The sequence below is a fragment of the Papio anubis genome, chromosome 5, assembly GCF_008728515.1.
Source record: "Papio anubis isolate 15944 chromosome 5, Panubis1.0, whole genome shotgun sequence".
NCBI lineage: Eukaryota > Metazoa > Chordata > Mammalia > Primates > Cercopithecidae > Papio > Papio anubis.
In genome coordinates, this window is record NC_044980.1 from 18,718,221 (window position 1) to 18,732,031 (window position 13,811).

Sequence of the window (13,811 nt, forward strand, 5' to 3'; positions counted from 1 at the left end):
AATTAACAGAAGTCTTTAGTCTATGGGAAATGTGTGAGATAAGTATTCACAGGCAGAAACATGTCTGACAATCTCACAGCTGCTCCTCTGAAGAGGAGATGTGAGACACTGGTCTCTGAATCTCAGGAAACACGAATAATAACATGTGAAATGACGTAACATGTGGTGTAGATGGTGGCTGTTTCATGACTAAGGCCTAGCATACATCTCATATTAATAATCTTGAAGCGTGCTATTTTCAGGAAAACTATTGGAAATGCAATCAGAAACAAGACAAATGCCAGAATAGGCTTCTAGTGCATTCTAAGTCCTGAAATAGAAATCTCTAAGATGTAAAGACATAAAAATGTTCATTCTCTTTTTTTCCAGTTAAAGTTTTGACTTTGGAAAGGAAACGATGATTCAGGAGGCAAAGAGCTTCCCAGCTAGAAAAGCTTGGCACAGCAGAATAATGAGCTCTTGACAAGGGATATTCTATACCTCACCAGAATGGCAAAAAATATACCTGGCAGAAGGCTCACTGAACTTGAAAAATAAAATTTTGAACACTGAGGAAGAATATGAAAGGAAGAAGAAATATATATATGTATAAAATATACAAATATATATTATATAGAAATATATATTATATACAAATATATTATATAGAAATATATATTATATACAAATATATTATATAGAAATATATACATACTGTATACACACACAACACACCATACACACAAATACACACATGTACATATATATGTGTATATATTAGACACAATAAAATATATCTTGCTGAAACTGCAAAATTAGGCAACAAGACATAACAAATCTCTAACACGATATACAATGGTTAAAAAATGAATAAGGGCTGGGTGCGGTGGATCACGCCTGTAATTCCAGCACTTTGGGAGGCCAAGGTGGGTGGATCACCTGAGGTCAGGAGTTCAACACTAGCCTGGCCAACATGGTGAAACCCCACCTCTACTAAAAAATACAAAAATTAGCCGGGCATGGTGGCAGGAGCCTATAATCTCAACTACTCAGGAGGCTGAGGCAGGAGAATTGCTGGAACCCGGGAGGCAGAGGTTGCAGAGAGCCGAGATCACGCCATTCTATTCCAGCCCAGTCTGTCAACAGTGAGACTCTGTCTCTAAATAGATAAATAAATATAGAAAGGCTCGAATGGCACCCAAATAAATAAGAAAAATTAATATAGGCTGAATAACGAGAAAACATAGCAGGATAGAACATCCGTGGATTTCTCAGTGCTAACTGTCAATGTCAGTCTCTAATAATGTGCACCATAGCTGGGTTCTTAATTCTAACTCTCTATAGCTAGGATGAAGACAGCAGATTATAGAACATTTGGAAGCCAAGCTAGTAAAGCTATTGTATTAGATTAAGATTCGAGGAGATTTTGTATAGCTAGAACAAAGAAATTTAACAATGAGACATGAAATAAAGATGCATATTAGAGGGTAGACTTTGGAAAGTACCACATAGGGAGGATCTTGAATAGCAGCTTTATTTTAAAATAAGATAGATGATTGACAGGTAAATAGGTACATAGGTAAATGATAGATTAGATAGATAAATATAGACGTATAGCAATAAGTCTATACAGCTGTCAAACAAGTTAAACAATCTGAAAGCATTCAATAAAGATAAGACATTTCTGCTTCTTTTTATTGAAAGGACTGCTGCACTGGAGTACTGGGCATAGTTTTGGGTTCACTACATTAAAAGTGAAATTTTAAACCAATAATATGTGTTTAGAAGGCTTTGAGACATTAAAAATATAGTTTGGAAAATATTTCACATGAAGAATTAACAGAATGTAATATCTTTTTCATTATAACCAATATGTTCTTAATATTTCCACAAAACCCTTAATTCAATGCAGAAATAGTTTTGCATATATTTTATATTTAAAAATAGATGGCAATGCATTATTTATTTTGTTATATGATCCCATTTCTTGTTCAAAAAGGATATGGACACAAATAGGAGGTAGCAGCGAGGCTGTCACACACATATGTAATATCAGACTCAGGCCTACAGTCTAATAATACCCTGTGATTACTGTGAAATAATTGAAATTTCATTCTTTTGAAAAGCAATCATAATAATATAAATAATTGCTTCATCTTTCTAGCAATAAAATATTCCAAAGATGTTTATAATTGATAGTAATTTTGTGGGGCTTTTTCACAAAAGTATTTTATCATAAAATATATTGTTAAGTAGTTATGCATTCAATTTCTGTATTTCTACAGGTTGCAGAATATGGTAGTAGAATACAAGTCACATGCTTCTGTAGATCAGATGTCGTTTTCTTTTCTTTTCCTTTGTTTTGTTTTGTTTTGTTTTTTTTTTGAAATGGACTCTCATGCTCTGTCCCCCAGGCTGGAATGCAGTGACACAATCTCGACTCACTGCAAGCTCTGCCTCCCGGGTTCACGCCATTCTCCTCAGCCTCCCGAGTAGCTGGGACTACAGGCGCCCACCACCACGACCGGCTAATTTTTGTATTTTCAATAGAGATGGGGTTTCACCGTGTTAGCCAGGATGGTCTCGATCTCCTGACCTCATTATCTGCCCGCCTCAGCCTCCCAAAGTGCTGCGATTACAGGCGTGAGCCACCGCACCCAGCCTAGATGTTGTTTTCTTTAGCTACTATTAGGTGTCTTATTTTTTTTGTTCAATAGTTTGAAAGACCTTGCAGGATAGACTTTAATTTATGTGCCACTGTAGTAAACTATGATCCAGTTTAAATTAAAATAAGGCATGCTTTTAAAATAGGTTTTGGAGCAAAAATAAATCCTATTTTTTCATTCGAAAATTACCTTATAGCTTAGAAAATATTAAAAAGTATGTGCTTTTGGGAACTGAAATTATTAGACACCTGTATACTCTCAGTTATATCAGCACATTCCTTTTTTGATAATGCAGGCAAAGATACATTTTATTGCAAGCATAGCCCACCCGATCATTAAAGTAATATTTCCAAATCTATCAGAACAGCAGAAACATTTGAAATTCTCAGATGTGGATCTCTAATTAGACCAAAAAAATTTTAATGTGTATGAAGAGAAAGCTGGGAAATACAGCCCAACTTCCACCAGACAAATAAATAGGCATGGTTTCATATTGTTTCTGAGTGTTTTTCAGTCTTGCAGCAGAAATAGAATCTATTCATAATTTAACCATTATCAGAGCGCAGGCATCAAACAATGGTGTTTTGCATTCCCACAAAGCACCCTTTCCATAATCGGTACTTGATGAATGATTTGAACTACACTCAGCAGGAACTTGTCTTCTGTTACAGTTTTATTATATTGACATGTAGAAAGAAATTGAAAGCAAAATGAACTAATTTATCTTGTAATACTTCAGCAGCATGATCTCTTTATGCTCTCCAATGAAAGTTTATTTCTTCATATTCCCTGACTTCCCCTTCTTTGAATCCTACAGTGGCTTAATCTCCATTTTCGGACTCTGGATTCTGCATGTTCATCTAAGTTTGCAAACATTCTTGTGGCCTCACTTGTCTTTCTGCCAAACTACAAATGCATGATCCAATATGTCGTTATGTTCTGATTTGCACCCTGGTTGACCATCTGCCACACTCCTCACTACATGATCATCTTAAAATCCTGGATAAATACAATGTCCATTGTCTATTTCTGCTTTGGAGTCACAAAAAATGCTGATACAAATTATAACCATCTTAACTGATTCCACCCAGTACATTAAAATAAATGTATTTATTTTATAATCTCCGAGGAAGTTATTAATCAATCTGTTAGCGTTTGTCCTTTTTTTTTTTTTTTTTTTTTTTGAGACTGGGTCTCTCTTTGTCACCCAGGCTGGAGTGCAGTGGTGCAATCTTGCCTCACTGCAACCTCCACCTCCCGGGTTCAAGTGCTTTTCCTGCCTCAGCCTCCAAAGTAGCTGGGACTACAGGCACCCGCCACCACACCTGGCTAATTTTTTGTATTTTTAGTAGAGACAGGGTTTCACCATATTGGCCAGGTTGGTCTCAAACTCGTGACCTTGTGATCTGCCCTCGTCGGCCTCCCAGAGTGCTGGGATTACAGGCCTGAGCCACCGCGCCTGGCCAATATTCGTTCTTTCTTCAGATGCTACACAGTAGCTCTTCTAAATTTCTTTTGTCCTTTTTCTTCTGAGCTGTTTTTCCACTCTCCGCGCGAAAACATCTCTTTCTGCAAAGAAGCTGCAATCTATTACCAAGATTTTAAAAAACATATTTTAAATTGTTCAATCTTTCTTTGCCATTACATCTGTATATTCAAGACTGTATTTTGGACTTTACAAAATAAGCACAAATACACATAAAACAACTATGTGATTCTTGAAGAATATCAGGAAATCTGCTTATGAATGATACAAATTTGTCTAAGTGTTAATTTAGAAAGGAGGGAAATAAAGAAGAAAAAAGGAGCTTTTACAATAAAGTCCAAGCCAAAATGCAAAATAATTCATTAAAACATAACAATAATATAAAAACTGCAGAAGGACAGATAAGAACAGTTGTTTTAAAAATAAAATAGGAGTATGAACTCCAAGAGAAAACTTCTACCCGTTATTTATCACAAACCTTTAATAAACAGTATTTTTTTTGAGTAGAGAATGAATTAATTAAAGCAGAAAATACTATGTTTGGAGTCACTAGATTTATAAACACTAAAAAAAATTGTAAGCATAAATCCTTAGTTTGTTTTTTTTTTTTTTTGAGACAGAGTCTCGCTCTGTCGCCCAGGCTGGAGTGCAGTGGCCGGATCTTGGCTCACTGCAAGCTCTGCCTCCCGGGTTTACGCCATTCTCCTGCCTCAGCCTCCCCAGTAGCTGGGACTACAGGCACCCACCACCACGCCCGGCTAGTGTTTTTGTATTTTTTAGTAGAGACGGGGTTTCACCGGGTTAGCCAGGATGGTCTCGATCTCTTAACCTCGTGATCCACCCGTCTCGGCCTCCCAAAGTGCTGGGATTACAGGCTTGAGCCACTGCGCCCGGCCCTTAGATAGTTTTAACAAGTGAATGTATCATTCTATTTTTAAAATAGTTTTTTTCAACTGCATTAATGTACAGGGTGGAGCAGATGACTCCTGTAGCACCATGTGGTTCTTAGCAAGGAAAGAATTAAAGCAGACGAATAGAACCTACATTTTCACAGAAGGAAAGCAAGGGACATACAACGATAAAATTAGTTTTTTATATATACACACACATACATATACACACATATATATACATATATATGTATTATTATTATTATTATTTGGAGATAGAGTCTTGCTCTGTCACCAGGCTGGAGTGCTGGAGTACAGTGGTGCGATCTTGGCTCACTGCAACCTTCACCTCCCGGGTTCAAGTGATTCTCCTGCCTCAGCCTCCCAAATAGCTGGGACTACAAGCGCACGCCACTATGCCCAGCTAATTTTTGTAGTTTTAGTAGAGACAGGGTTTCACCATGTTGGCTAGGACGGTATCAATCTCTTGACCTTGTGATCCACCCACCTCAGCCTCCCAAAGTGCTGGGATTATAGGCAAGAGCCACCACACTCAGTCAAAATTAGCAATATTTTTGTTTTATTTTTCTTTTCTTTTCTTTTCTTTTTTTTTTTTTTGAGACAGAGTCTCGCTCTGTCTCCCAGGCTGGAGTGCAGTGGCCGGATCTCAGCTCACTGCAAGCTCCGCCTCCCGGGTCCACGCCATTCTCCTGCCTCAGCCTCCCGAGTAGCTGGGACTACAGGCGCCCGCCACCTCGTCCGGCTACTTTTTTTGTATTTTTTAGTAGAGACAGGGTTTCACCGTGTTAGCCAGGATGGTCTCGATCTCCTGACCTCGTGATCCACCCGTCTCGGCCTCCCAAAGTGCTGGGATTACAGGCTTGAGCCACCGCGCCCGGCCTTATTTTTCTACTTCTATTTTTTTGCTTCATGAATTTGAGTCAGTTTTCTTTCATTGTGAGTGGGAGTAAAAAGGTGAGAGGTGGCGTGGGCTAGCAAATCCATAAGGGGAAAAATAATTTCATATATACATATGTAAAACAACAATCAATGTTTATATGTTTTACATATATATATATATATATATATATATAAATCAATACAGTTCGAAATAACCAGAAAGAAAACAAAAGCATATCTTTGTACCTAAAGCAAAAGAGCCACTAAAATGGATCACTACAGTTCATCCACAATCTTTTACATTTTAGGGTCAAGATTGTATACATGCTCTTTAACTTCTCACTTGCCAAGTTAGAGTGTCTGCATTCAGCTAAAGGATGGTGTAATTCTCTCAAGGTGCATCTGGATAATGTTAGTATTTGACTGGTAGGAGAAAGGAGAGCCACTGTAGAATAAAAGCCATGTGTTCCAACCTTGTCCCTGACCTTAGATAACTGACTCAGCAGGACACAGTTGCAGTCACATCCATTAGAGGATATATGAGGCTTGATTTGCAATTTAGGGCAGATTATATGTGCCTTATTTTGTTTAGGAATGTGAGGAATCACTAAATGGTCTCTTGAAACCCTGTGGATAAAAACAAAATTTTAAATGGTTATACTCTGTAGAGAAATTAAGTATATTACAACACCAGCTGTGAGTTCTTGTTTGAAGGACAAAAATAAACTACGAGAATATTGACTGCTACAAATCTGGCAATACCAAAGAAATACAAGACAAACATTTAAAATTTCCCATGATTTCCAATGTGTATCAAACTACATACCTGCATTTCCCTACCAATGGAGTGTGAAATTTGAAAGGACTCCAAAAGACACTTTTCTAACATTACATAGTCAACATTGAACTTATTGCAACTTCTATGCAACATAAGCTTAAAGTTGTATCTTCTTTCACCAACCCCAAACAGCCACAAGAAAAACAAGCTTTCCTGTTTCCTTTTAAGTGTTTTGTTAAAAGTTATAAAGCAACATATGAATGCTATGATCATTTTTAGAAGAATGAATGCTGCAAAAATAATAAGTAATAAATCCAAGGAAAACACTAAATCTTCAGAATGCCACCAACAAAGTAAAAATGACACTCCAATAATTATTTTGTTTCATATGATTAAAAAAATTAATTTCCAGTGCATTTTTTTTCGTTTTAGAAACAATGTGTTGTTTTGACTCATTTATTTTTAAAGAATTCAAGAATTTATGAGAATGGAAAACACATATCAAAAAAAAGAACATAATAAAAACCAATGTGAGTTGCAGATATTCCTGATAGCAAATGATAAAAAATAATAAGCATTTTCAAATGTAAAAGACAAACTAAATGTGATTTAGAACCCTGTAAACAGAGATAGAAATGCACACATAATTACTAATGATCTTTTGTCCTAATCTGTAGGATTTACAAATGTACCTTACAGTTAGAATTAAGCCTAAGAATTAGGTTGGCAAATCTCTTCACAACAAATAAAGCACAGTCCCTCAAGAAACAGCATGAAGATCATGAAACAGAACGTATTTATCTTTGTAGACTAAGAATGATTTCACACTGGGGGGTTAGTTACACTTGCATATTACAAATGAATGAACATGGTTATTGTATTCCTGGAAGCCTGGCTCAAGTCTATAGTCACAAATTTAGTGATAATATGGCCATAGTTTATTCGCTATAGATGTGAAGTTAAGCAGTTAAAATTATACAATGAAATTACTTGATATTACAATTAAAAGTTGACATCACAATGTAAAGAGAAGGTGATAGTAAGAAAACAACTACATTTTAATCAGAAAACATTTCATACTTTTTTGTTGTTTTAGAAAATACAACTTCAAATGCTCTAACTTAAAAATTATCTTTGAACTCTGGTTTTAAAATTTTAAATATAGTTATGTTATTACCAACATATTAATTAATGATAAAAATAAGGTCAATATAAAGCAAAATTATGTATTTTATAATATATATTATAAAAGAAAAACCCTTCACTTGATTATTCTCTGAATCAATGTTTAATAGTTTAATAAATTGGGAGACATAACTTTCCAGATAAATACGGAAGATTTATTGGCACAATTTTTTCTAGCCACCACAATTTGGTACCAAAGCAACTAAAGAATGAATGCCAGAGTATCTTATATTGGAGTACAGAATAAAGCACAGTGCTTAGTCATTAGTATGTTCTCATGAGTCAATTAAAATGCCACTGAGTCTCTGCTTTGCTACATTTCCCTCTCTAGATTTTTCCAACCAAGAAATTGATGCTGCATTCTGTCATCTCTATGTTGTTTTAATCCACCACTTACTGAAAAGTAATCTCGGATTCACCTCCCTGGTGGAACAAACTCTATCCTTAAAGTCAAACCATGTTCCACCACTTTTAACAATACAGTTTGTAGTGATCTCTCTAAAGTAGCTCACATTTCACCTCCATCCATTGCAAATTACATTTCATATCATCCTCATTTCCCCAACTAGACAGCAAGCCTCTTGAAAGCAGGTCCTGTGTCTTTGAATTCCTTGAATCAGGCAGTTTAAAAAACCGCTGTATTCCCAGCAGACAGTATATAACACTGGAAAAATTAACTAGCAGAAGAAAAACAATGTTAAGAACTGTCTACAGAATTTCTCTTAAGAGGAAAGGCATTCTTTCCAAGAAACATAAGGAAGAGTGGTGATGAATAATAATTTGATGTGAGGCTAGAGTGGTATATGCTGGACAGATAGCTTCAAATGTCAACTCGAGGGAATCAGGGTGTGTGTGTGTGTGCGTGTGTGTGTGTTTGTAAAGTGTTTGTCTTCATTTTGAATTAAGTCCAATAAGTGAATATATTCATATTGACAATATGCAAAGTGCATTTAATAGACATTTCATAAGAAATACTATATTTTCTATCAATTTATCATTGCTTTTATATGTGATTATATTCAACACTTCATTGTTTCTGGTAAATGTTTAATCATATTAGTTTAGATAAAGTTTATTTTACACTTCACCTTTGAAAAATATTTGTTCTTATTTCTTCTCATTTTCATTTGGCTGTAATAGCTCCAACAGTTACATAGTCAATATTGAAAAATCCCTTATTGTAACTTTTTGCCAAATGAATTTTATTATAAATAATACAGTTGTTGTTTTCTGTAACATTCAGTATTTTGAAATATCACTGCTTAATTGTCACATGAGTGCTATCTTAGATAGAAAAGGATTCTTTTATTGTAGATCTTTCTTTCCAATATCACTAAAAGTAGATCAATTGGCTGTTCACTTCTAATTTTACAAATGAGTATTTTGACACTATTTAGTACCTTTACAATTTAAATTCACTGTGTGGAAATTTGTAACATTATTTCATCATCTGTCAAGTTAGAAGATTTTCACTCTTAAATCTATATGTTTCTTCACTCAGGATAATTTCTTTAGTTATTCCATTATTGTTTTTCTATCCATTTATTTATGTTTTAGTTACCTTCTATGTGCCCATTATGACTCATTGCATTTCACGTGTGGTTTCAAATTCTTTATAGTTTCATCTCTATTTACACCGATAAAATAATAATTGCTTATATATCTCCATTTTACAAAAGAAAAAACAGAGATACCCTGAACATAATGTCGTGGCCATAGTTTCACCTATAATTAGTAGAGAAGCCAGGTTTCAAACAGTAGCAAGCTGTTTCTAGAGTCTCACTCTGAAATATTCTATTTGCTTCCCCTTTTGAAGTTTCTGCTCACTGATGCAGTTTGTAATAGTGTTCATTTCAATTGTATCACCTTACCAGACTTTTTAAAATTGACAGTATTTTCATGTTAGCCCAAAAAGTCTCACTTAGATATATAATCATGTTTTAATATGTCCTAATTCACAATAACTGCCTCTGTCCTTCAACTAACTTGACCCCTGCCGTGTCCTCTGATCTTTCTCTAAGAAAGGCATTTTGAGCTCTGATTCCCAGAGATTCCTCCAACATAGTAAGGGATAGTAGGTAGAATTGAGCCAGCATCTAAATATCTTCTTGTTAATCTCAAGGTCTCTTTGCCTTGGAGGTGATTTTGGGGATCCATCCACAGGTCAAGTTTATTTAGCTGTCCATGTTATCCTAGTTAAGTTTTGGAAGAGAGAATGAGTTGGAAATCAATTCTTAGGCTATAATTTCTGTCACCTGATATTCTTTTTCAGATGGCTACTAAGCTGGCCTTTCCTTTCCCTGCAGTCTGTACACTCCAACTTTCAGTAATAGTTTGTACTGTGAGAACATAATTCCTTCGGAAGGGAGGATACATAGCAGGCATGTAAAAGTAACAGAGGTAACAAGTGCCTGAGAAACAGAGAATATTGGTTGAAATGGTGACTAATCCTCAGAAATTTTGGAAAGAAACTTGAATTTGCTCCGTACATAAGATGGGGTTCTAACCCAACTTTAATTAAATTTGAAAGAACAAATATCTGTAGCATCTAAGGGAATATCAAGGCAGCAATCATCTTCATGATGATTAGACTATCATTGAACAGTATCCTTTCTCTGAAGCTCCGTTTATGCCCAATTACTTAATGAAACTTTTCCTAAATGGTTCTTCATGTATAAAATGTAGGTCTAAGTAAAATATGCAGTTTTTGATCGACCAATTCTCCCACTAAAAACAAAGAGAGAAGCTTAAAATACCAAGAAAATCTCAGCTGGGTGCAGTGGCTCACACCTGTAATCCCAGAACTTTGGGAGGCTGAGGAGGGCAGATCACCTGAGGTCGGGAGATTGAGACCAGCCTGATCAACGTGGAGAAAACCCGTCTCTACTAAAAATACAAAATTAGCCGGGCATGGTGGCGCATGCCTGTAATCCCAGCTACTCGGTAGGATGAGAATCGCTTGAACCCAGGAGGCTGAGGTTGTGGAAAGCCGAGATCGCGCCATTGCACTCCAGCCTGGGCAACAAGAGCGAAACTGTCAAGAAAAAAAAAAAGAAAGAAAGAAAGAAAGGCCTAGCTCCAGCTTGGCCTTTGGGTTTGCTGTGGTGGTCTTGTCTCCTGCCGGACCAGGCGCAGCATGGACACTCCCAGGCGGTTTCCGACGCTCGTGCAACTGATGCAGCCAAAAGCAATGCCAGTCGAGGTGCTTGGTCACCTTCCTAAGCGGTTCTCCTGGTTCCACTCTGAGTTCCTGAAGAATCCCAAGGTAGTTCGCCTTGAGGTTTGGCTGGTGGAAAAGATCTTCGGCAGGGACCGAGAACGCATCCCGCACGTCCAGGGTATGTCCCAAATCTTGATTCATGTGAATCGGTTGGACCCTAACGGCGAGGCTGAGATCTTGGTATTTGGGAGGCCTTCTTACCAGGAGGACACAATCAAGATGATCATGAACTTGGCTGACTATCACCGACAGCTCCAGGCGAAAGGCTCAGGAAAGGCCCTCGCCCAGGATGTCGCCACTAAGAAGGCCGAGACCCAGCTGTCTTCAACAGAAGTCCGGGAGGCCGGGACCCAGCGTTCGGTGGAGGTCCGGGAGGCCGGGACCCAGCGTTCGGTGGAGGTCCGGGAGGTCGGGACACAGGGTTCTCCGGAGGAGGTGCGGGAGACCGGGACCCAGCAGTCTCTCGAGGCTGCCAACCAGTCGGGGACCCAGCGATCCCCCGAAGCTGCCAGCAAGGCAGTGACCCAGCGGTTTCGCGAGGATGCCCGGGCCCCAGTTACCAGATTATGAAGGCTTCTCGGGCCCTGGAGCCAGAGCCAGTCAGGGGTTAAAGTGAAAGCCCGTACTTCGCCCAGAAGCTGCGGTTGGGAGGAGGATGATGTAGATTTTTTGTTTTACCCCTTCTGTTGAATGGTTGCAAACACAAACTTGAGTTCTAATAAAGAATTGCAAACTGGAAGCCGCCCCCTACTTCAGCCCCCGAAGCTGGGGTAAGGGTGGATGATGTGGATTGTTGTTGTTGTTGTTGTTTTTAACCCCTTCTGTTGAATGGCTGCAAACACAAACCTGAGTTCTAATAAATAATTGCAAAGTGGAAAAAAAAAAAAAAAAAAAAAGAAAGAAAGAAAGAAAGAAGGAAGAAGGAAAAAGGAAGAAGGAAGAAGGAAGGAAGGGAGGAAAGGAGGAAGGGAGGATGGGAGGAAGGGAGGAAGGGAAGAAGGGAGGAAGGAAGGAAGGAAAGAATATCTCCATTTACAGGCATCAGAAAGCTGCTGAAGCGAGACAAGTAGAGGAGTTAATATTCTAGAGAAGGAAAAACTGTGGAGATGAAAACTGTTGGTTGCAAAACATCCTTTCTTCTACAGGTATTTACTTACATTAGGAACTAACAAAAGGCTGGAATTCTAAGCTGGGGACAGAGAAACTAGGGGAGCTTTTGGAAGTTTCCTGAATCTGCAATTAATTTGGAAATTGAGGGACATGGCTGATTTTCCCTAAAGACATTCGTTATGTTCAAAATTTAAATTGAAAGTTAAATTGGAAGTTTAACAGAATGCTACAACTACAACTCTAAGCTGAAAAGCCCTGGAAGACAAAGAAAGGATTTTTTGTTATATCTTGGTGTTAAACAGTGATTATAGCTAAGGACCACTGCGAGTGCACAAGGAGGCTCTCAGTTTAGAGCCCTGGAGGGTCATCCTCTGGAAACAGACACAAATCAGAGACAAACTGAACCTAAACAAAACTGCAAATCGGCCGTGACTCAGTTCAGACTCCGAGTGGATTAAAGTGAATATAATCCTCTCTAATTGCTTACCAGAGAAATGGTGAATACTCTCTGGAGAAATATATTATTATTTGATCTTCTGTTAGTACTATAGCTTGAATGTTTTTGTCCTGTCCAAAATTCATGTGTTGGAATCTTAGTCACTCACACAATAATGTTGGGAGGTGGGGCCTAATGGGCGGTATTTAGGTCCTGAGAGTTCCAGTTCCATGAAGGAATTAATGCCACAGTAAAAACGGTTTTCAGGCTGGGCACATGGACTCATGCCTGTAATTCCAGGATTCTGGGAGGCCAAGATGGGCAGATCACTTGATCAGGAGTTCGAGACCAGTCTGGCCAACATGGTGAAACTCTGTCTCCACTAAAAATACAAAAATTAGCCAGGTGTGGTGGAAAGCGCCTGTAGTCCCAGATACTTGGGAGGCTGAGGCAGAAGAATCACTTGAACCTGGGAGGCAGAGGTTGCAGTGAGCTAAGACTGCGCCATTGCATTCCAGCCTGGACAACAGAGTGAGACTCCATCTCAAAACAAACAAACAAACACAGGTTTTCAGGAGTGAGATTTTTTTCTCTTCCACTGTCTTGCTAATAAAGAAAAGTGCTCCCGGCATGGCGTGGTGGCTCACGCCTGTAATCCCAGCACTTTGGGAGGCCAAGGCAGGTGGATCACTGTCTCAAAAAAAGAAAGAAAGAAAGAAAGAAAAGTGTTCCTTCTGTCCAAAGGTGTCATCTTGGAAGCAGAGACCAGGCGCTTACAGACAACAAATGATCTTGGACTTCCCAGCCTCCAGAACTGTGAGAAATAAATTTTTATTGTATACAAATTCTCAGTTTCAGGTGTTCCACTATAACAGCACAAAACATGTGTCATTCAATCAAAAAAATTCTAGATATATTAAGAAATAAGACCATGTGTCCCAGTCCTGTCTCCCCTTTCCCCTACCCCCACCAGGACAAAAAAAAAAAAAAAAAAAAGGCAAACACACAAAAAACTGGCATTTGTTCTAGATGTTAGAAAGGCTGACAATGATTATAAACTCATTAAGATAAAAAGCTAAAGAGAATGTTAAAAATAAAGAATTTCACTAGAGATTTACATGTCTATCAAATAACCAAATGGATATCAACCAAAGCTGATTT

General features: G+C 37.9%; 2 protein-coding genes across 11 annotated transcripts in view; one reads left to right on the forward strand and one right to left on the reverse strand.

Moving 5' to 3' along the window:
- The window catches only part of CDH18 (cadherin 18), a 1,104,333-nt gene that overhangs the window by 14,169 nt on the left and 1,076,353 nt on the right, over positions 1 to 13,811 (reverse strand). The gene's annotated exons all lie outside the window — the stretch shown is intronic.
- LOC116275022 (KHDC3-like protein) lies at positions 10,962 to 11,891 on the forward strand. Its single transcript, XM_031666712.1, has one exon. It carries the CDS (start codon positions 11,021 to 11,023, stop codon positions 11,672 to 11,674), a length of 654 nt encoding a protein of 217 aa, XP_031522572.1. The 5' UTR covers positions 10,962 to 11,020; the 3' UTR covers positions 11,675 to 11,891.

What these genes read in the sequence shown, in the direction of transcription:
- LOC116275022 (XM_031666712.1), top strand. Translation starts at nt 11,021, where the DNA reads ATGGACACTCCCAGGCGGTTTCCGACGCTCGTGCAACTGATGCAGCCA.